At 39.0% G+C, this 24,535-nt stretch overlaps 1 protein-coding gene across 1 annotated transcript in view; it reads left to right on the top strand.

The window, feature by feature from the left end:
* Nucleotides 1-2,260: 2,260 nt before the first annotated feature.
* Nucleotides 2,261-24,535, top strand: part of ALMS1 (ALMS1, centrosome and basal body associated protein) — a 55,128-nt gene continuing 32,853 nt past the window's right edge. The window contains exons 1-7 of the mRNA XM_026048855.1: nucleotides 2,261-2,485; nucleotides 10,244-10,378; nucleotides 12,848-13,043; nucleotides 19,998-20,118; nucleotides 21,218-21,248; nucleotides 21,609-21,808; nucleotides 22,751-23,438. Coding sequence (XP_025904640.1) covers nucleotides 2,261-2,485; nucleotides 10,244-10,378; nucleotides 12,848-13,043; nucleotides 19,998-20,118; nucleotides 21,218-21,248; nucleotides 21,609-21,808; nucleotides 22,751-23,438 — 1,596 coding nt within the window. The remainder of the gene's footprint in view (nucleotides 2,486-10,243; nucleotides 10,379-12,847; nucleotides 13,044-19,997; nucleotides 20,119-21,217; nucleotides 21,249-21,608; nucleotides 21,809-22,750; nucleotides 23,439-24,535) is intronic.

Genomic DNA, 24,535 nt, shown 5'->3' with positions numbered 1-24,535 from the left:
TCAGACCTTCTCCCTAGTCCTTGAAGGCATTTGAAGGTGCCACAGGAAAATGGTGACCTGTGGTAGATATCACTGCAGTTTTTACAAAGGATTCCTGGGAAGACCCACAGACTGGTATTATTTTATCAGGAAAAATAATAGTRATAATAAAAATAAAGAATATAAACAGCCAAGTGGATAAATATGGTGTGGTAAAGTTAAGCTTCAACAAGTGTGTGACTAAGGGGCTTCAGATGGCTTTGTCTAATTGGGTTTCYRAAAGCCYTTTGGTGAAGGATCTTTGAAAAGTATTCAGGAAAACTAAGTAGCAGTAGACTAGAAGGGAAGGTACCTGCACAGATGTGTGTTTTATAGAGTTGGGGTTTATCAGCATGTTGATTTAGAGAGACCRTTAAGTTCTGTAGTKAACTTTATGATGCTAAGTTGTATGTGATATTGTAGACTGGTGAACTTGCCTTCAGCTTTGCATCCTTGTGGTGTTTGTTGTAGATCAKTTTATCATACTCTGTTTTGGGGCTTCATTCTTCTCTTGGTTTTCCAGTGCTGCAGCTTGGCTCCCTGCCCTTGTTTTGTACTGTGGTTTAATTGCTGCTCTGACAACCCCAGCATGGATCTGGGAATACCAGGTGGAAATGATCCGAGCTTGTTGCCGGCCTAGTGCCGCCCTTCTGGGGCAAGGGGATGCAGGTGCCTATAGACAGGCCAGATGGCTGCTGCTATACTTCACTTGGGTRTTTCTGTTGCAAGAGATTATTCTCTTGCAATAGTTTCAGTTGATAAAGAGATATTAATGCTGAAAACCTGTATTTGTGTTAGGTGTAGCGTGGAAAGCTGTAGTTTCAAGAGTGCTCCATGAATCAGCAAAATCTTCATCTCCTCTCAGAAGAAATGACCTGTTCTGCTGTGATTTGGTTACTTGTTGATACTTAAGTCTGTTTTTTKGTCAAGTGTTCCAGCACGTATTTCCCCACTGCCAGTGCGATTATGCAGTGAACAAGGGCTAAAGTTGATTTAAAAATCACTCATTCAACTTTTATTCTAAATTTTTGCTCACTGATGTGGGCTAAACTTCATCTTCCTGATCTAGGACCTAAAATAGCAGTGTTTGCTATTTTAAAGATATTATGAGTTTATGGCATCAGGTTGTAACAGCTGGAAGAATTTTTCTACTATAGCAGTGTGGTAATTACTTSCACTGTTTTTAATCCATGAAAATGATTTGTTTCCCCTTTTAGTTTATGTTTGATTATGAAGATGATTTAAGCCCTGTCATGGAAATTTTTGGTTGTATATTTAACCATGTAAATATCTACAGAAAAGATCCTGTAGTCTGTTCCTTTTGGTCCTTATTCTTAGGATAACACTGTGCATTGATGGGTGTGTTCCAGAAGGACCATCATCAATAGAGCTTTTTCTTTCTCTCTCTTTTTTTTTTTTAAAGCTAAACATCAAACTAAGGTACATCTGACAGAGGTAACTTATTTTAATACTAATTTAATGTTGGAAAGATAAAAGGATGAATGTTTGCATACAATTTGGAGGACAGACAGTAGGATACAAGTTACAGATTTTGCAGACATTGAAGAAGTTGACTATCTCATTACATAGAAATATCCCTCTGGGAACTATTATATGTTCATAGTGGATTTAAGATTTGGACAGCAAGGAATTAAAGGATTTTTGCACAAGAATGAAAATAACATGGCTTAGCTACCATGTGTGAAGCAAGCTGTTCTGAAATCTCAGGTGGGTTCTTACAGCATTTTTTTTTTCTTTATCTGGAATAAGTCGAGAAGAGTTTGATTCTCAGACGAAAGTCGATAGCTTTGACTCTCTGTTGTTAGGTTGCTGAAATGATTATAGTAGTATTAGCAGATATTGGGGCTTTACTATGTACTTATAACTAGAAATTCATTTTTTTTTCTCTTAATTCAAAACTAATCATGTTCAGTGCTGAAGACATGGGCTTAGACCGTAGTTTCACGTAAATCTTCTTTGCCTAGTCTCTCTGCATAGGAGYAGAGCTTGAGAGTAAGAGGTGGTGCCTGTGATAGAAGAGGCTCAAGAGACTCAAGATAGTTATTATTCAAGTAAGCTGGACATACAGAAATAGAAAGGACTGGATGGTGTATAACTAAAGGTGGTGAGGGAGCTGTCTGATGATCGATGGATGTCATTTACCCTGAGTTCACTCAGATTGTCTTCATGATCTCCCTTGTTGTCAAAGGGAGGAGACTGGGACTGACTAGGTGGATGCAAGATGATGGAGAATCTAACTGGTGGTGTTCAGGGCTCTGTGGTTGGGCTCATGCTATGTAATGTCACCATTGATGACCCAAGAGATGAACTGGATGCCATCTCATTAAGTTTGTGGATGACACCAGTTTGGATGGAGTGGATGATATACTGGAGGATGGGACTAAATCAGAGGGAACTTGACAAGCTGGAGGAGTTGGCCAAGAGAATTCTCATGGAGTTTAGCAGTGTGAGAAGCAGAGTCCTTCTACCTGAGATAACATCCTTGTGCATCAATACTGTCTGGGGACAGCCAGCCTAGGAAGCAGCCCTTCAAAAAGGAGCCTGAGCACCTCCAGAGATCTCTTCCTACATAAGCTATTGTATGACTGTATGAATAAAACTTCTTTTACAAGCATGAATTGGTGCTGAGATTGCCATAGAGTGACTACATTGAGGCCTGACTATGCACAGAATTGGAAAGTTTGCTTTTTGTCCATCTTGCATGCTCTGTGTCCCTAGGAAACTAGGCAAAGTCTAGGCAGATGTGCTGCAGATCAAAAAAAGATAATTATTCCAACTGTCCTTTTAGGATACTGCATAAAACAATTTCTACTGGAATAACAATGATGTTATAGTATCGATTGTGGAAGCTACTGTTGTTCAGAATCTTTCAGAGATGCAAAGATTCTTGCTCTGCAAGAATGATGCTCAGTCTTTGTGGTGTCAGTGTAAATTGTTTAAGGATATGTGTGTGTGGTGTTTTTTTTTTTTTTTTTTCCCCAAAATACTTCAAGGCCAAACCTGACAAGTTGCTTTGCTGCAAATCTGCTGTGGGTTTATTTGAGATCTATTACACTGGTTCTGATCCCTTATGACTATTAAAGAGCTTGTTGTGCATTGCATAAAGGCAGTGTAAACACTTCAGAAATTACATAGTGGATAATCTTGTTGACTGTAGACTTTGTGCAGTGTGGAGAAAGGAAAAGGAACTGCTAGGACATCAGCACTTTTAAAATATTTATTAAATATTTAAAAAAATTAAATTAAATTTTTTWAAAAATATTTAATCTGTACCTGCTAATACCTGATAGTGCCAAGTCATTGGAAATCATTGTTATGTATGTTTGGATATTTTTTTGAAACCTGAATGACAATAGGCCAGTTCATRAATGATCTTCTGGGGCTGAACCATTTGCAGACAGTAGAAATCTTAAGTTCAGGAGCTGAATGGTTTTACTAATGGTTTTACTATCCTATACTAATGGTTTTAATAAAACTTGTAAGCAGGGACTTTGAGCTTCTAGCCAAAACCCTCCTCCATTTAAGACTTTTTCCTGTGATCAAGTGAGACATTGTTTTCTTACATCGTGTTCTTGAACATCAAACAGTTGATTTTTCACRTAGTAAAACACGTGCTTGTTTCTGTGTTCATTTGCCAGGCAGGGCCCCACAGTTGGAAGGACCTTGTCCTGCAGCAGTGGGTTGCTGACTCCAAGTGGCACAAGTCTTGCACTGCACTGGTGTTACAGGTCACCCCAGAGCTTGGGCCTTCGCTGTCTTCTGCTTGGAAGGTTTCTCAGACTAGGCAGGAAGCCCTGGTAGAGTCTTGAAAGTTCAATTCAGGTGTCAGTTGWGATAAATTTTCACTGACAGCTCTTTAAAGTCACTGTGACATAAAATTTGAACACAAGCTAAATGGAAAATGTGAACAGTGTTTTTTTCTTTTGGTAATTTGTACAGCTCTGAGAATCTTCCAGTGATAGAATTAGTCATATGTGCTTTGGGTCCACCAGTGTGGTAGATGTGCCTGGATTTTACAGAGTGGGACCTTACCTGCATTTAAAAGCTAATTGTGTATACAGATAAATGGTCAAATTCACATTTCTCTGAAATATAAAAGTTCTGTTGATGTGTTCATTAATTGTGTTCTTCTAGTGCATGTTACTTTATCATTTACTAGTAACTAGAAGTACAAAAACTGCAAAATTTAAGGGCAAACTATTTGTAACCACTTCAAATAAATTAAGAAAACACCCCAGTGTGACTTTAAGAACAATTAATTTCAAGCCTATTTAATTATCCTATTTGAGATGGTAGGTTAGCTAGAAGGTAAAGGAGAGGAGGTATAATTGCATCTTGACATGTGTGGGATTTTCAAAATTGGGAATATGCTGATTGGAATAAACTAAGGAAATATGCAGCAAATCTAGACGGCATTTCAGGTACAGTTCTTTGTTTCCTAGCTTGTAGTGGTCGACATTTTCATTGATGGTGGCGAGAATAAGTAAATGAAGTGATGAATTGAGTAATGGTAGAGAAAATAAGTAAATAATGCTAAGCTGGTAAAACTGACAAATGCTGTGGAAGATGGTATTGGAAATTGAGACTGATCTTGACAAAATGGAAGGGGGGAAGGCTGAAACGAGCAGAGTGAAGTCTAAGGAAGATAAGTTTGCAGTGATTAATCTGCACCAAGACTAACTCCTCCAGTTTGGGGGCTCATAAATTAGCAAATCTATGAATTTATAAATCCATTAAATTGGAATATCTCCAATTTGTTGAGAACTTGATGTACTCCCCCCTTGGACTATTAGGAGACTTAGAATATGTTTTATAAGGGAGCATTTGTGTTCTAGTTTATTAAGGAGGGTTTTGGGGAAGAAGAAAGGACATGCACAATGCACAAAAGAATTAAAGGGGAGGGTGAGGTTATTCTCTGATTCATTGTGTTTATGTGGAGGGAAATGGGGCGTCATCACAACAGAACAATTTATCCTGGATGTTGGGAATGTGTGTATCATTTCCTCTATTGGATGCGCCACTGTGTGTGTTTAGGAAAGACATGAAATACAGTGTTTGGGAGAAATTATAGTATTTCTGATGTTTGTTTGYAGTCTGGGAAGTTTTCCTTCCTGTATCTTTAGTTATTTGTTTTTCCTGTGTGGCTGTTGTGTGTTGAGTATTTCAACCAGAATTCTTATAATGTTTCTACTAGAGTATTTTCAGTGATCTGTGGGTCAGAAGAAAGTCTGGAGAGAAAGGTGTATGTGTATATGCAACCTTTCCTACTACCATATTTCCTTCCACGAAATAACTTCTGCTTGGCATTCTTAACTGAGGCTATTACTCTCCACCACAGGACCATTAACTTTACATGGTAGGTATAATCACAGCTGTGCAACTCTATTTTCTTATCTTTTCTTCTCATTATATATTTAGCAGTGARGGCTACCATTTGACTTGTTGAATTTCAGGAGTAAAAGCCTTTAAAAATTTTCTTCATTTGAACTTAAACATGCTGGAGCCCTTGGAGATGATTATACTCATTTAGTAAATCATAATTTATTTTTTACTTGTAGCTGCTGGCACACACAGTGCTAATATGTGGCAGATCTCCTGCACTGTKCTGCTGATGGAGTATTGCTCTGGTATGAGGATTAAAAACAAAATAATGAAACAGAATGTGCTGCTACGAGGAAATTCCTACTTGTGCAGAAAAGTAAATTGACTTCAGCAAGTGATATTTCCTATTTGAGGGTGAAAAGAAGGAGATTTTATGAAATCTATTACTATACCTTTCAATAGAAGAGCTCTGATAACTCTTGATTAAACTGAACGTGGTTCTCATGGTGGTGGGCAGTAGTTAAACTATTCGAATAGTGTTTCTGGAGTGGCTGTGTTTGCTGAGCATTTGCTAGGTGAGCTTCTCTGGAGTTGGGGTGGTGGGATACATCATACACATGTGACATTTTCCCCAAATAAAACTGGCCTAAATTCTGATATAAAATTAATATATTTGGAAAAATAAATGCTAAAGGCATTTTTGGGGAGAATTTTCCACAAAGTGGTGGCTCAGTTGTGGTCTATTCTTCAATAACCTTATTTTATCCATATTTGCATCAAGATGTAAATTATCTCTATAAAGAAGAATCTTGGTGACTTCAGTTGCTTTAGAGTCTTTTTTTGTTATATTTTTTTAACAGAATGAGGGGAAAAAAGGCAGAGATGTAGAACGGCAGGATTCTAGAATGGCAGGATTCTAGAAATGGTTCCTTTTGCCCATCCATGGGCATGGTGAAGGAAGTCGGCGATGCAACAATTTGAATATTAAAAAAAAGGGATTTTATTTCAGTGGCTAGTTGGTCTATGAATAATATAATTTGGAGAGGAATTGCTCACCGTAGGCTAAGGAAGGTCATTCTGAAGGGGAGAATGAAGAATAACATGCACAGCTCAGTTGTTTAATCTTTTGTTCATTGTGCGCATCTTTAATGCTCTCATTACTCATCTATTATAATATCCTCTAGAATATCCACTTAATTAGCTGTGCTTAACGTATCTAAATAATATCAATGCCTGTTTTTTTGGAATTCAGTTTCCTAAGGACAGTATGGGTCTCTTACCAAACACTATTAATTTCCAGTTGGATTAATAAAATTGCCCTTTGCTGAAGATGCATATTGTCAAACCAAATTTTAAATAAAAGACCTTAATTAAATTGCCAAATAGCTGCAGGAATGTTTTGCATTCAGAGCTATTGTCGCATACGCTTCAGTGCTGCTTCTTTTAATGACTTGATTAGTATGAACAAGAAGAGCTAGGGGAATGCACAAGTGATTGGATATGTATTCATGCAGACTAGTGTGGTTACCTGTAGCCCCTCTGCARAGCCCAGGCAAACTGTTTTTGTGTTGGGAGTTAATTTGGAGGAGTGCAGAGCACCTGCTCCTCTTTCCTGGCCTCCATGGGACAGTGAGGGGTTATTAACCAGGACAAGTTCCTTGGTATTTCTGCATCTGGACTAAAAGGAAACTGTGGTGGTGGCTCCACACACCAGTGTGTGCTCAAAGTTGCAACCTTTGCRTTCATTTAGTTGGTTTTACCTTTCTGAGCTTTAGTTTTCTGTGTGTGACTTACAAACGGTCACGTATATTCTGAGAGTTGAGGGGATTTAGGTTCATTCTGTGTTTCTACTTCTTGGTCTGATTTATTTCTCATGTTACAGGTGTTAAGTTGCCCATTAGCAAGACCATTTTACATGCAGCACAGTGATGCTCTTGAGCAATTTCCATCCTTACTGTAGGCATTCAAAGAGGCACAGCGACGTGCAACGCAAATCCTGCTCAACAGTAATAACTTTGTTGAGCGCTGCGGTTTGTTTAAACTTAAAGTTATTCTTGCCATTCAAAACGATTTTCTTTAGAACACTGTTCTGTACCGAAGCAGTAGGTAGCAATGTGTAGGTCTTAAATGACACTTTAAGCCTTCTGCAAGTAATGTGCTGTTCAACTGGCTCCAGTCAACAACTTGGGAATGGCTATATTCAGAGACAGCCCTGTGTTGCACGCCCACGCTTGTTCAGAAGCAAAGGAAGGCTACGTCATGTGTTTATTTCGGTGGCACTATTTTGTGGAAGAGTTGAGCATGGCAAACTGTGCTGAAATTTTGACAATTGTTGTTCTTCCGAGAGCTAAAATTTGTGAGCTTAGTGCTCAGAGCTGGGGATTTGGCAGCACTGGGAAAAGGGCGGAGGTGCGGTCCCGGTGACTTGTCCTGGTTGAAACCAGGCATTTGAACCGCTGACTTTTTTACTTTAAAGGAGCCATTTAAGGGGTGAAAACAATCAGGCAGTCCGAAAGAGTAATCCCCGTCTTAAACTGCAGTTCACTTCACTTTGAGAGGGAAGGAGAGTTAAACATTACCCTTTCTTCAGAGGCAAAATAGGGGTTGACGCTAACCAGAGGCCATGGCTGTTTTGTCAGTGAATCTTGGCATTTCCCTGAGTTAAATACTCTTCAAAGGCAAGAGAAGTTTTCTCTGTCTTCAGCTTTGTGTGCCCCCTAGCTTGGTAAGGATGGAAGTATGTCACTTGCTGGAAGCTTTTATGTAATGAATGTCARGTAAGTGGGAATTAGATGGAAGACCCAAACTCGCAGTATGTACGTCCCAAATTACCCATTGGATGGTATTTTGGTGTTGTTTGAGGTATCTTGACCAAGTGACTTTAAGTTGGAAGGTTCTTCCATAGCTTCTCCCTGCTGTCTTTGTGGCAAAATTGGTAGCTTCTCGGGAATGTACCATATAAGTAAAGATTTATATATAACATTTTTTATGGATAGTTTTAAAATGCTATGTGTTTTATGTTAAAAAAAAAAAATCACGTTCAGCTGAGACTGCATAAGCAGACAAGATTCAGTTCACTCAGGTCCTAATATGTACTGTCAGTCATGTAAATAATAAATACATGAAATAAAAATTCAAGGTTTTATTCACCTCCTTATCAGCTGTTTACAGCATAAGAAGAACGAAATGAAACTTGGGTGTCAATTTAGCTGTTTCTGTAGTAATACTCGCTTCTAAAGCCACAATCCCCGCGTCATGAATTTGGCATGTTTATTTTTACATTGAAGCAAATCTGTGTGCTGGAATTTTWAACTGTATTTATGGCCGCTCTCCTATCCTGGAGTGTAGTCGATGTCTCCAGGAAGGCTCTTGCAGTTTGGTTTTCCTCRTGCACGCTGCGTATCTGATCAGTGTCCATCTGCACTGCTGAGTAGAATTTCCAAATTCGCATTACTCTGGTTTATCAGAAATAACCATAAAAAGAGAACAGTTKTCGCTTCAGGACTTTTTATGGCACACACCTGACTATTATTATTCATATTCGAAGTAGAAGGCTTTGGGGAAGCTGATAAGATAAAACCAACTGATCTGTGACTCTTCTGCYCCTCGCATGTGGCTTGTGCACGTTAAGACCTGTTGTGATTCCTATGGCAGCCGGTACCGCAGGGAGCAGCGATGTGGAGACCTGAGGGATGCGAAGCTTCCTCTGCTCCCTGCCTTGGGCTGCCTCTGTCTGGTCTCCAGACCCYCCTTTTACTGGTGTAATCACTAATGCCAGGGACAATAGGGCTTTTTTGGTTATTACTACGTTAGAACAGGAGGTGCCCTAAGGAAGAGGATGAAAGGAGGGAGGAGGGTGATAAAGATGTGGGGGGATTTTTGACCTGTTTTCTGGTTGAAGCTTCATGTGAAATTGCAGCATTAATATTCGCCRACTCCCTCCAGTGCTGCTGCTGACTAGCATAACACCTTCCTGTGCCTGGAAAGGTTTAGCTTGCCTTTTTTTGCCTTGTTTTCTTATTTTTTTTRTTGTTGTTTAACTTTACAGCCTAGAGCATGTTTGTTTTCTCTGAACCCTGGTATTGCAGAAGTGCCTATTTTTGCACTCGCACATGTTAAGTTTGGAGCCGGCTATCTTGCTTGTTTGAAAAAGGCTGTAGCAGTTGCAGTGACCTCAGGCGTGGGATACATGGAAGAGAAATTTCCTTCTGAATGTAGAAATGCTTTCCCTGGTACCTTGTGGGGGAATAGATGTTACAGCTGCTTTTCTAGGCACATGTRCAATTTACCTTGAATTCACACCCTCAAAGTATGTCAGATATTGCTAAATTATCATGCAGAAATTAACTTTTAGCTGCTTTAAGATGTTTCAGTGGGCTGTCTCTTTATGCTGTTTTTATAACATTGATATAGCTTATTTGTTTTGAAACATAAATATTAAAAAGTAACTAAAATAACTGACTATTAAAAATGTCAACAGCTGTTAATATCCCAGGCAGGACAAATGCCAGGAAGTGATTTTGAGGAGGAAGGTGAGTCTTTCTGGTTCGTGTTCTGCAACTTGCTCAGTGCTCCATGTAAATAGGATGGAAGGAGGTAAGGAATGAGAATTAGATTTCTCACTTTCAAAGTGTGCATGAGTACTGTGTAGAAAATTATCATTACTGTTATTTTATGGTATAAAATAGCAAATGAATCTACATCTTTTAATCAAATGCGTGTCTGGGTGGGATATAGGTCATTGCRGAAGTATATTGAAATAGATGGGTATGCCTGAGTATTATATATACTATGTTGTCCCTTACCTAAATCTATCTATATGTTGAACTATCCAGAGACTTCATCTTCTGCATTAACAACTTGCTTTGTTTGCTTGTTGTAGCCTATTGCCACAACTCCGCCGCATCCGAGCTGGATGGAGGAATTCCTGAGCCAGAGCAGCAGTGGCACCCAGGTGTCGGTCACCAGYGGCGTCTCCCTGGGAGAAGCAATCCGTCAGAAATCTGCCATGAGTGAGGTATTTCCACTGGGCTTTGCTTTTGCTTGCGAGTGCTGAGCAGTAGAAGTCTGTTGCTTTGTGGGTGAAGGTGAATTATGTGGCTTAAAATAAGTCCAAATGCTTTATCCTGCATAATACAGGTCCCCACAGATGAGTYTTGTGTTTCTGTATATTGATGCTGCAGAAAAATAGGTCTTGTTTGGATTCTGACAAGTTACCTAGCCTATTCTTGCTCCAARTTTAACGTGTTTTTGGCATGTGTAATTCAAAACTGAGCACTTAGTAGTTAAGCTGAGAACTTGCCTGGCCTGAGGAGATCAGAGTGAATTTTTTTCTGTCTTCTGGTTCTAAACTTCAACGTATATTCCAGCGTGTAGTCATCTTTGCACCAGCACGTCCTTGATCTGTATTCAGCTCATGCTTTGCTGTAACTGATCCYGTTACTGCCTCTAAATTGCCAGATCTGTCTAGCTCAAAACATCTGATCTGCATGTGAGCAGAGAAGAGCTTTTATTYGTGTGAAATCTGGCTACTTTCAGCCCTTCGCTTTAGTGAAGGGTATTTCATGATATGAATATAATTTTCCTTAATCATGTATGATCCAGTCATGGTAGTTCTGTCAAATGGGTGTGTTGCAAGTTTGTTTATAATTCTAAAAACACTGTATAAACCATAYGTTTTTGAAAAGATCAGAAATTAATTTCTTAATGGTTATAAGAATCTTAGATAAATGTAGTTAATACAGCAAGATCCTGATTTGAAAAGTGACTTTAATACCTTATCAGTGTTTCAGAARGCAGAAGAGCTTGTGTGTATGAACTAGGAATACTATTTTCCTCTTACTGAGTCTCTGGGACATTTTCTTCACTTTGTATTAACATATCTGTAATTGTAAATTATTCATGCTCCTAATACTGGTGCAGTGCATTATCAGCGACGGATATTCTTAATTCTCAGCATTGAAAACTAGCTTGTGCCTTCCTCATAGTTAAAATGTATCCGTTTTAATTACTTTCCCATTAATCCCAGTGCAAAGTCTTYAGTGAATTATTTGAACGAGAAGTGTTGCTTTCTGTTTAAATATGGACTGAAAGTCTTTAAAAAAAATACCAAGAGCTAGTTAAAAGCCTCAGTCATTATCTGTGTGAATTCAGAATTTGTACAGTTAGAAACCTTTTTTTAGGCGAATCAGAAAATACTGTACCTGTTAATCCCCGCTTGTACAGGGCAAACCACCTTTACCAGGCAGTGCCAGGAGCTCTGTTGACCCAGCATCCTGCTGAAGCAGTTCTACTCTTCAGATGCCTTGTTTTTTGTATGATATTTTGTTTGGGTTTAAAAAAGTCTCTTCCTGTAGCAGGATGTCTTGGAGACGCAGTTGAGTTTCACATGAGTGATTAAAGACCAGTGAGCTGAACATACAGTCAGTGATGAGGATTTAGGAAGTAGTGAGAATTGCCTCTGGGCTGCRGATCTTTTGTGGATCAAACTCTTATTTGATTAAAAAAATAGAAAATGTACTTTCAATAATAATTTTAATCTTTTTCTCTTCAAAAATGTGATTTAGTTTTTCTTGATGCTTGAGATCCTACCCACTTCACCCCMCAGATACTTTAAAAACGGTCTGTTCTAGAAGCTGTGCTATAGAAAATCTCTTGGTTTGGGRATATGAACCCCAAAGCTTTCTAAAGAGCAGTGAGTCTGCATGTGTTACAGGTTGTAGGGTTATGTTGGCTGGGGGAGCTGGAGCCAGATGTGCTAAGGAGACTGAAGCGGGGCTCAAAGAGGTCTCTGCCTCTGGGTAGCTCACGGGACTCGCTGCCTCCTCCACTTCTGTCCTCCTTCAGAGCCTTCATTTCAGCAATGGCTGGAGGAAGCAGCAGCTTCTAAAACACTTCTGCTCTCCTGTGACTCATAGGAGAGAAGCTGACTCTTGAGAATACAGAAAACCTGTAGCATGTTAATGTTGAATCTTTAACATTTCATTTGCTTTAAAGGCAATGATTATTGTATCTCATTGGCGAGATCTTTTTATTTTGGAAAAAAGGACTTTTTTGTTCAAATGGCAACAGATTAACGCTGTAATTAGTTGTGGGGTTAGGATATCATGTTGAGACTCTGATGCTCCAGGGCTATTGCTTCCCTGAAAGATTTATTTATTTATTTATTAAAGCAAAGCGGTTTTGGTGATGTGAAAATGTAAAGCAAAGACTACTTAATTCCATAGTATTGCTGAGTCATAATCAAAATAAATAGCTAAATAAGACCCACTTTAATGTGCCTTTATATTTGTGTGCTGTTGTTGCTACCTTTAGTTTTCAGAACTTAATGTGATGGTCGCATTTAATTAGTATGTCAGAGATGAAAGCCAGATGTGTTAGAAGGGTAATCACGTGATGCAAGGAAGTTGTTTAATGTTTGATTTCTTATTTATTTTTTTTCTTCATCACAACACTTAGTGGCATTTTTCTCCCCACSTGCTTTCAGGGAACAGAGCCATGGTATCACCTTCCAGCAGAAGTGGATGTCAGCCGCTTAACTGCTGCCTCGGACTCCAAACTTGGCCTGACGTGGGATAGGAATGACCTGAYGGACTTCCCAACGATGGAGGAGGGAGTGTTGCCTTCGGCAGAAGCCTCCACAAGGCAGTATCCCGGGGACGCAGCACGTGGCTCGCTTCTGGGTATGTTCAAAGCTGCTTTTTGGTACCTATGAAACAATTAGGAGTTTACTTGTAAAGCACTCAGCCTGTATTTGACTTAATATTACTCCAGGTARTATTTGCAAAGTACATTGAATATATTTTATTGTCCAAGGTGCTCTTTAAAATGAGGTAGAGAGTTTCTGTAACTTTCCTGCTTCTTTTATTAGGAAGACTAATTATATTTCATCTGAAGTAAAATTATAGCCTTGTTTGTCTTCAGAATTAACAGTAACCTTGTGTGACATGAAAAATGCCTAAGAAGTTTATAGGTGATCTGATAATTCTGAGCTTAAAGCCTGCTTTATTTGGTCATGAGTCATTCTTTGCTAATTTCGAGATAGTAAAGCAGATTTTATTTTTTGATAGCAAGAAAAACTGCKAGGAGGAAGTGCATGTTTACCCCCTTTCTGATGTATTCAAACTATTTTGTACTTCTACATTACTTCTTAAAATATTTCCCTAATGGACAAAGTTTTCCACAGCTCTCTGCAAAAGCATTTTATAAATGTTCCTGCTCTTTAGTTAGTCATGTATGTATTCCTTTGCAGAAAAGAGAAAACCTGAGGGATTTCAGATATAAGTACTGCATTACTGCAAGCCAGAAACAAATCTCTTCATCTCCATAGCTTTGGTTATTTAGGAAATTAGTGCACTAACTCACAGTGTGAGTAGCATTTGGGCCTCCCACTGCTTTTTCAGGCAGTGTGGGGTGTTCRGGACTGCTAATCGTAGTGCTAAGGTGTGCAAAGCTCTGCACAGTGCTTTGCTGGGTTATGAGCATTACTATTAGCAGTGCAGTTGGCAAAGCAAATGAAGTAACAGCAGGGTGCTAAWGCTAACTGGGTTACTGCTGCGGCTTCAGGTGAATTTAATAATAATGTGATGGCAGTGGATAGTTAGGGTTTCTGCAACACTTCATCATAATGGCTGTTGTTTTTCTACATTAATACGAAGTTTCCTGGCTTGATATTTCTTTATACTTTTATTTCTTGTCCAATTCCTTGTGATTCTTTAAGATTTTTCTCTAATCCCATAGGAGTGTTCTTCCATGTTACATAAYTCTGATTAAACTGATGCAATACGTGAATGGAGCCTGCATATGTTTCATCTACATGCAGGTCATGGTAAATCTTTTTCCGTGGGGTGTTCAACTTTGTGCTGTGATTCCAGTAAGCTGGATACAGGTGAAAAACACACGTGCACCCATTTGCAGTACTGTRTGTGTCAGACTCTGGCTGTATCCTCGTAGGGTAGTAACACGTTTGTTAATACTCCATTTTTCACCACACATTTTAATCTCTATTAATACATCATTGCTGATGCTTCAAGCAATCATATTAGCTATCCAAAGTGTCTGGATTATTTTCAGTAATGCTAGTGGGATTACTTTATTGCATTTCTGCTTTTTTTTATATTCATCCATGTTATGATGTTAAACAGCTGTTCTCCAGACCCCTCAGCCTTGCTTGTTTCTCTTGGTTCCAACACTTAGCCTAAATTAGCAGTTGCTGGGTTTAGCTGTAAATTTCTGCATTTTTTCCCTTCCACTCTTAAAAGAAATTCTGTTTTTAACATCAAATTCAATCAGGCACCGTCACTTTTTACTTTGACTTTCAAASGTAATTTTATTATTAATAATTAGTAATTTATTTAGTAATAAATAATGAGCAATTTTATTGATCATTTTCATTGCTCAAACTTTAATTTTTATGCTTCATGTACTTACACTATAGCCCACTGTAATCCATCAACTACTTACACACTGAAAGCACTTAGTTTCTCTCTTTCAAACGTTTTTTTTTTTTCCTGCTTTTCCTTTTTTTATGTACATTCTTCCTCAGTTCCTTTTATGCATATACTCCCATATTCTTCCTTAGAAACACATTTTTGGAAACACATTCTTGAATTTAAGGACGCTGTTACTAAGCCATTGCATTGAGGATCACTCCACAAAATAAAGCATTACCCCAGCCATTASGTTGTTGTATTGGTGACTCACTTTTCCAAAATTTAAGGGAAAAACTGCTGAATAAAGCAGCTTCTAGGGCTGGGCTGATCTTTCTGGCTACTCAGTACATCAGAGGGCTAGCTTTTTTTCCATGAACAAACAAAATAATTACAGGTAGCACGATTGCTTGTGATATTTTAAACTAAACCTGTGTTGCATTCACTGAACTGCAAGTTCAGTTTGCAGTTCTGCATTCCTGTGTTTCCTTCTGTGATATTCCTTGTGTGCAGACCCCTCTGTTCTCAAGTTAAACAAGCTGTTTAAATGGATGGAATTGTAAGTACCTTGGCAGTAGCTTGATAAGCATAAGCTGCAGCTCTCAAGTTTTATGAGTTCAGCTCTGATTACAATGTGTTCTCCATGCTCCTTATCAGTTTCTGAGATAGTTTTGGATCCATCCTTTGTGAAGAAGCAAATGATGGGAGAGGCAGTCTTGGTGGGTCCAGATCTGGAGGTTCTCATACTGAATCCCTCCAAATCCCAAGCCTTGCTGCCTTCCAGTGTAGCTCTTGCACCATAAACTGCAGCTCTCCCTTGCTGCTCCTGTAAAGCCTTCTTCAAAGGCTGAATCAGTTTTTGGCCACCTAGATAAACTTTCAAGACCAAGAAATGCCTTTGCTCTGCTTGAATTTCTTGTTTTAGTTGCTCAGCCTTGACTAGCTGTTGAGGGGAGAGTCTTCTGTTAACTTTATGGTAGTGAATATACATGGATTTTTGTAAAGAAACTCAAGACAGAAGAGAGCTACTATTTGTAATTTAAAATCTGAGACCAGATTGGCTTTGGCAGTGCTAATCYGCCTGCTGAAAAGTTCTAAAACCCTGTGTGTGATACAAAAGCATGGAGGGAAGGACCAGCATTTTGTTTAGTTTCCTAGAAACTAGGTAATTTATTGCAAGTGCTGGAATTCAACTTCTGCCAAGCCACAATTCATCTGTCAGTCTCGCACTGACCGCTCAGCCCTGTCCCTTGCTGCCTTGACACTTCCCTCCTCTTTCTTTAAACCTCATGGACGTGAGACTAAGTGAGGTGCTACCCCAGCATGGTAAGTAAGGCAGAAAGGCCGGTGCTGCTGAATTAATTTGGAGCTATTTCTGCCTATCCTTTTTCTTTTTCAAGAGGCTTTCTCCCTTCCCAAGTAACAAGCACCCCTAGCGAACTCGTGTTTGGATCTCCAGGCAGTTTTACTGCTAAAGCCTATGTGAGCATCACAGTGAGTTGCCCTCTGAGCAGAGCAGGTTAATATTGAATAAGTAAATTTTTGCCAGGTATGAAATTTCAGTGTAAAATCAGCTGTTCGCAGACTCACATAATAGTTTGGGCTGCTCAAATCCAAGGGCACTATATTTTTCCTTTTTAGTAYGTCTTCTAGTGTTTTGAGCACATCAATACTACTTGCACAGCTGAAAATACTTCATTAAGAAAAATCCTGGTATTTTTTCAGCATTTTTAACTATAACTGGAAATAAAGAGGAAAGAGAAGCTTTCTTAATGTGATACTTGAAGATCTAGGAATATTTTATAGTTCTAGTACTCTACTTATTTAGAAAGTGTGTCAGCAACTACGTTTTTTTGCATACGAGCTTAATTCCCCAAACTTGGGAGGAACGTGAGCGGGAAGAGAGAAGCATAAGCTGTAACCCTGATTATTCATTTTTCTTCTCCAAAAGCGTTTTCAACGTCACTTTGGAGGAAGAAAAAAACAAAAGAAACCATGGCAGTCGTATAGAAGTTGCTCTTGCTGCATTGTGGAGCAGATGACAAAGCCGGAAGGTTTTGTTTTTGTTTTGCCTCCCCCTGCCTCTCCCCSCTGTCTCCCACAAATGGCAGTTGGATTGTGGCGTTCGGAGTTGTCAGCAGGCTGCGAGCTGCAGCAGCAAGCCCCGCTTTGCTTGCTCAGGAAATTCAGCGGTGAGGAAGCGTTTGACCTTCAGAGTGACAGCGGGGAGAATTGCTGTTTTGACACAAGATGCTCTGAGAGTGTCGCACTGACGTCACTGGCTGCTTTAAGCCTCGAGCACCTGCTCCTCTGCCTGCAAAACCTGGGTTATGTCGGAGCCTAATGAGCCCCTAAATCATCGKGAGCAGCCCGGCTATGATGGTGAGGAGCTTTCTGCCTCCTGAAGAAGATAAGTTAGCAAAAACATTTCAGTTTGTGTGGCGTAAGATTAGAAAAGCTTCCATGAAAAGTTGGAGAAGGAAGACCTTTGTAACATTGGTGGGGTTGTATTTTATATCAAAATGAGTTCGGTAGCCCTGGAACACCTGTTAAATGCCACTTATTGATCTCCTGGAGGATGTTGTTAGAGGCTCCTCCATAGGCTCCTGCAGGGAGCAAGAATCAAAGCAAAACTTGTGCCCTTGAAATAATATTGGCGGTACCTAATGATGGAGCCAAGTGCCTTTTGGTGAGAGCCACTTGCACTGRTGCATCGTGTTGATATGTGCAAGAGCGTCATCTCTATAGTATGAACATGCATAAACTTGAGGGTGGAAAAATAATTTAAATTGCCCTGGGCTCATGCCAGCAGTTTCTTTGTCAGGACCCCTGGTTCCCACCTGAGGAGTTGCTTTCCAAGGTGCTCCTTGGCTGTGTTTGAATAGGACAGCGTGCTCTGTCCCAGGCACACTGCAGTTCGTATACAGCCATGTTTTCTTTATATGTGTGTGAATATATATTTAAATAAAACTATTTGTCACCATCTATTTCTAACAGTATTTGACAGCCTTTTTTCAGTTATTTTTGGTTCTCTCCCTCAGTCTTTGTCTGTTTATTCACATACAAAGTTAATGCACGCAATCTTATGTAGAAAAGATATATATATATAATATAAAATATATATCTTAATCATTTCTGATTCTCAGTTTGACTAGGAAGCAGGGTTTCAGCCAAAGTTAGGAAATTAATCTGAAAGCCAAGAAGGTTTCTTTTCCCTTTTTGTAGTAGGAGTAAAAATCAGATGGTAGTTCTGAAAACATGTAGTATATCAGGGTATGAAATGASAAGTTTAATTCAATTACTGCAATTACTATTTCATTTGTTCACTAATATCTTTAGTTCTAAAAATAAAACAAGTTATGGAGAAGAGAAAACCCTGTGCATCTAACAACTAAAGTAGTTTGGTTTCCTAACCTGCTTAATGTTTCTTAAAATTTATATCTTTATCTTCAGTGGAGTTTTGTTTCCAAGCTAGCTCTGACTAATCTATTGCTTCATTTTCAAGCATATTGAGAAGAAACGGAGAAATAGGCAATTAACAAAATAAATATTTGAGTAAATGCATTGTAGATAGTGTGTCCACTTCCAGTTATTGGTTGGGAATAAGAAATTTGAAAGTGGTTCAGAATCGGTGCCAGCCACCAAAAGCAAAGTTTGAAATGAGCACTAAAGATGGGGTGAATTKGGTCACTATCCCCTTTTTGATTTTTACACTGATTCAAATTGTGATTAAAGTGCTGTAATTATGAATCAGTCTGCAGTATTAGACCAGTCTTGACCGGCGCACTGAGGCACCAGGTGAGACATCCCTGACCTTGCTGCTTCCCTCCCTGGATTTTGTTCCCTCCGGGCTTATGCTCCAAGTGTTGAGTTCTCCCCTTTTCTCCTCTGCCACTTTTTCTGAGCTGTGCTGGGACTGTTTTCATYGTGCTGTGCACAGATGTGTACCAGTCTACATACAAGCCTTAAGAATGTCTCCTCTTGTCAAGTTGCTCAAAAGTAGCCATTCATATCTCTCTTTAAGCACATGAACCTTCTGTTTTCCTAGTATTTCTATTTTCCATAGTATTCCTACTTTCCTAGGAAATTATTTTAATTTTTATACTTGTATCATATAGTTATTGACAGCAAAACGAGATGTGCTGGTGACCAGCATCATGTATTTACTTAAGTAATGAGGAAAGTAGAGGTTTAAGGAGGTCGAGGCTGCTAGAAAAGCAAAGGCTCCCCATTTAAATTGCTACAGCGTGTTTGTGCCATCTGTACTACAGATGCTACCGTATTAAAACTGGCTTTCTCTGGGAGACATTAGGGCTGCCATGTGGTGGAGACAGCTGTTGAGATGGAAAGAAATKTTGGGATCCGTGTAGCAATCGTGTTATTGTCGCTGCTGATGAGATGGGACGAGGGGCCATCTGTATTTTGAGCCAGCTTTAGYGTATGAGGGTAGGTACTTCTATCCATGCAATCATACTCTTGCTCTGTAATGGAGTGCTAAGGTAATTAAAATATCATGGTGATTGCAATATCAAATTAAAAATGAATCAGAAATGTTTTGCTCGCGGTCTGGTATCGCTCACGCGGTGATGTAATCCAGGCTATGGAAAGCCTGAGGTTAAAGCTCACATAATGTAAATTTAATTGTCTCTTTTCTTGTCATGGTCGTCCTATCTGATGTGATTTTATGCYTCTGTAAGTGATACAGCATCTAGTTTGAATACTAATAAATATAGTTTAGAATACTAATAAACATAGTTTAAGTAAATGTGAACTCTGGTTCTGAAAGTCAGGTTCTTAGAGACAGCCTTTTTTTTTTTTTAAAGTAAAATTTTAAATCTGTTATTCCATCTATCTAAATATATGATATTATATCTAAATTTATGGTTGTTCTTATTGGCATAACACAATTTCTTTTATGTTTATAAGCAATGAATTAAAAAAGGTAGAAGTGCCCAAAACATCAAAGAATAAAGAAACACGTGATATAAATTAAAATTTACTACTGCAGAAATGSATAATGGTACTTATATCATTATGATGACTAAATTTTATTATTACTTACCCCTTGAAACCATGGAGAAAAATCCTTTGCAGTCTTCACTGTAATCAAAATCTATGAAAAATGGGGTTATAAGCTAAGAGGGGTTATATTGCAAACTTTCATTAYAGTATTATTGCCTTTCAATGTTTTCTTTTTATTTTTAACAGATATTCAGGACAGTCGATTCTCGCCCTGTCTTCCACTGCTGATGACATACTCAACACAGGGTCAAAAAATTTTGGGTGATACACTTTTCCAGCAGTCAGAAGGGGATTTTATTCCTCTAAGGTAGGAGAAAACTACCTATGTTATGACATAACTTCCACCTCCTTCCCGATTGACTTTTTTTTTTAACACTGATTATTTAAATAATTTATAAACATTAAAAATAGGATGAAGTAGTGTTATTTTTTAGAGAGAAGACTTTGTCAGAGTTCTGCTAGTCATTTTACTTTCAAAAGGATTCTGCTCAAGAGAAAACATTTTTCTGGATGTCATTATAGCTGAAGGAAAAGGAAGGTGCGGACTCCACACTCCTAGGGGGCTTCTTAATTTTCTTAGCCTCTGAAGGAAAGTTGATTGAATTTCAGGGACAGAAAATAGATATAGTTTTCATTATATTAATAAATCCATGCACATGTGTATRAAAAACTAGCTTCTGTACATAGACTAGACTAATACCTAATATATAGTATAAAATAGGAATGCATAAATAAACTACTACTTCACTAAAAATATTTGTCTGAACCTTCCTTACCTGTGCAACGGAGGCAAGAAATTCTCTCCCCCTTACTGTCAAGTAATGTTATAAGGAAATGATCATCAAAATAAAATCAGATAGTAATTTAAAAATTCACAATGAAGAAATGGAAGTGTGTAGAAATATATTGTCATTGAACTGTAGGATTCAACTGAGACCTGGTTTGTTTTGTGTCCTTTAAATAAATAGCAGCTATACTATGGCATGGGTGACTGAAGATAACCCAAACACATTCACTTTTGCATGTGTGCATGTAAGCAACATATGTATTTTCTTGTCTCTTTTGCATTTATTTAACTAATAAACATTTGTGAATTAAAAATACTTCAATCCTGAATTGAATTGTTTAAAAAATGTTAACATACTAAATGGAAGTAAGTAATCTTTTCAGACCTTTATTTTGTAGAATAGTAGAATTTATAGAATAGATGTTCTTTGGCCTTTATTTAAATTACTTTACCCTTTGGCCTACTTATATATATATACTTATGTATATATTTATGCATATGTTACACCTTAGTTTTTTGTCTGGGTAAAGTTTTCTTGTGTTTTCTATTTAGGCAGACAACATAGTGGTTGAAATCGAGATATTATTGGAAATTCACTTACTTTTCTTGCCTCTTCTAGAGGAATTCCTGATGTTTCCAGTGCCTCTGAGGTACATTCGAAGCCTCTGCAGAACCACAAAGCTCTGTGGCTGACAGACACAGAAATACCTTCTGATGCACTCGGCGGTGGCCTTGCTGTGTCTCCCTATCCTCTTCCATACAGAAACGCAGATCCTGCTGATGTCAGTCTTGGTGGTAATTTGTCTCAGCAGATGTCTTGTTCTGGACCACTACCTGTGGACAAGACGACAAATGAAGACTGTAGAAGTGATATTAGTGAGAAGGAATTGATCCCTCAAACAGGTGACAGTTTAGCACACTCAACCTCAAGTAAGATGCTAAGCAGGGCAAGTAAACTGAAGCAAACTGAAATTTCTCCTGCAAAGCTGACCTATAATTCTTCCGTGAAGGATGAAGGTTTCTCTCTGGTCAGTAATGTACCAGCTGCTGTTCTTGAGCTTGCAGAGAAAGAAGAAAGGCTATCGAGGCATGATGAGTTCTCCTCATCTTCAGAAAACTCTTGTAGAACTGCACTGTTGAGGACCTCGGAAAAATGCGAAATGGAGAGGCAAATGGAAAAGGGAAAAATGGCAGAGAGTGAGTCAGAAGGGTGGGTAAGACAGACAGAGAAGCTGGAAAAGGAAAGGAAAGTTCCTGGGCTTGGCTTCTCTAATATATTACCTGATGATTTAAGAARAGACAATTGTAAAAATTTGGAAACGCAAGGTATACTTTTGGCAAAGCATTCTGAAATATCCAGGCTGTCAAAGGAACGTGGTATGGATCGGAATGAATCCGGAAGCCTGAAGTTAAAGGAACTGCAGGGAGTTTTCATACCTCACCAGAAACAGCCRTGTTCTGCAATGACATTTGAGAAGGAAGAATTTATTCCTACTGTGTCCACTACCAGTGACTATGTGTCTAAACAAGTAGATACCACCGTGATGAAAGCTCCATCTCCACACGATGAGGAAGAGGGTGCACGAGTGGAAGTAGAACATGGAGGAAGCAGGACTGAATTTACCATATCAGATTTATCCATAGAAAGGGGACATAAAGTTTCAGGTATTTCTCCTTCATTTAATCTCCTTGTGGGTGATGGCTCATTCTCTGCACACTTGGCTCATCCAAAATATCAATCTACACCAGGGATATTTGCAAGCAAAAACTGTAAGACAGATGAGCTGAGTAAAACCCTTCCAAACAAATCAAATATTCGGGCCTCGCTTGCATGCTTAAATGAAGAACCTGTAGGGAGCTCATCTACTAGTTCACCTACTTCTTCTGTTGAGAAGCACCATTCACTCCAGCGTGACGGGGTAGAAAATAATGACCAGTCTGAGCCATTGAAACTGAAATATCCCCACACTGGAAGAATCCAATCTCTCCCATCGCTTAGCTTCATGGAAAAGGTAGGGGCTTGGAATGTAAGCCAACCAGAGAAGCTGTCCAGTTCACTGGCTTTATGCAACTCAAATGGACTTTCTCCTAGAAGGAAAGCCTACAGTGCAATTGCCAGTTCTTCAAACCGTGTTTCCTCAATGCGAAATAGCAACGGAGATCCCAAGGATTATGTTGCTACTTCCATTAGAGAGACGGTGTCGTTGGCAAATTTGCCTTTTCAGGATGAAAACTTGGTGCCCGTCCGCTCCCTTACCGGATCTCAGCGCGATGCCTCAGCGAGTGTCGCCAGCAGGGACCCCTCTCTGACCGAAGCTGTTCAGCCAGCACACTCGACACAGGCAGAGGAAAAAAGTGCTGTTTTAGGAGTGCCTGAAACTAAAGGGAGCAGTAATAGTTCACTAGACTCCGTGTTACAGAAGTTTACGGCCAAGCTTGTTGTCACTGGGTCAAGTGATGAAGATGCTGAGAGTAACAATACAGAACAGAGTTCAGACACAAATCTCATCCTTTCTAGTGAACAAATGGATCAACTCCTTAAAAAGGTTGGAAACTCTCAAGCTGTTGATGAAGAGAGTTTTGGTGGCCTTGAAAACCAAAGACAGTCTCCTAAGCTAGATGCTACTCCTGGCCACGTCACTATGGACCATTTCAGTGATATTTCCCCAGACAGCTTGAATCTTCTTGCTAGTTCTGGGGGAAGCAGCCAGCTGGACTTGGGCCCTTCTCAGGTTTCTAGGCACTTCTTCAGTGCAGAAGAGGGGAACTTCATCCCCTTTCGACTAAGCCCTTTGAAAACTCCAGAGAAAGAAGAGCTAAATATTGAAGAAAGGATCCCAGTAAGTTATTTTTATGATTAATATTTGACTTTGCTTATGAAAAGCTTGGAGTATACCTGTGTGTGTAATAGTGAGTAGGACAGAGGTGCAGAGTTATGGCAGGAATGGTTCTCCAAGCTGGAAGACTGGCCTGTTTTTAGCTCATTTCTGGTATCCAGTCATGTAGGGAACGTGTTGTACAATAAGTGCCCTTTTTGAGATATCAGTCAATATAGATGCTTTATGTTATGGAGCCTAAGAAATCTTAAACCACCCTTTGTAATAATACTTAACACGGGCAAAGTAAGGTTGGATCTGGATTTCTGCCCTTCCCCAGGTATAAAGGATAGTGTCCCACTAAAGAAATGTGAAGGGAAATGTGAAGATTGGTGGCTGCTGATGGCAGAATGTAAAGGGCAAGAGAAAAGAACAGGACATAGTGACAAAAGTGGAATCTTTGTACAAAGACGAGTAAATTAGATGCATATCATTCTGTTAGGGTATTGATAAGTCATTTCTGACCTTCTAGGCTCTTTCAGATGATCAGGTTATCATTTCCCAACCATGTGGTTGAGACTCAAATGCTGACTAAGGAAATGTTAAGCTTCAGAAGAGAGAGCTGAACTTCACACGCCCACGGCTCTTCAATAATAGCAAAACCAACACAGAACTTCTTGGCAAATGAAACCACCTTTTTTTTTCTTATTTCTATAAATATTCCCTTTTTGCTTGTTCACTTCATTCCATTATCTTAGGCATCAATCTCCAGTTCATTATATGTTGCTCATAAGGAATGTTAGAATCCTCTGCATAGCTTTTCCATTACGTCTTATTTGGCTAATGCAGATTTCATTTGTCCCTTCCCCATTTTAGGGTAGTTGGTGAGAACACAGGGCTGATGGTGGCAGCCATGTTAAGTATAATAATAACTATTGAGTGCTTGAGAAAATTAAATGCAGATTTATGTTGATAAACATCAATTATATTCAGAACAAGTAGCTGTTCCTCTTGCAGAATGACTCTTACCATCATTAGGTCTTTGGAACTAGGTATTAGGAGCATTCTCCTGTGAAGTTGTCTCTGAAAATACATATATATAAAAGCAAATAGAAATATTT

This window comes from Nothoprocta perdicaria, unplaced genomic scaffold, assembly GCF_003342845.1.
Source record: "Nothoprocta perdicaria isolate Ctin4 unplaced genomic scaffold, notPer1 scaffold_58, whole genome shotgun sequence".
NCBI lineage: Eukaryota > Metazoa > Chordata > Aves > Tinamiformes > Tinamidae > Nothoprocta > Nothoprocta perdicaria.
Note: the sequence above shows the minus strand (reverse complement) of the source record. Positions and strands in the feature narration are given on the sequence as shown.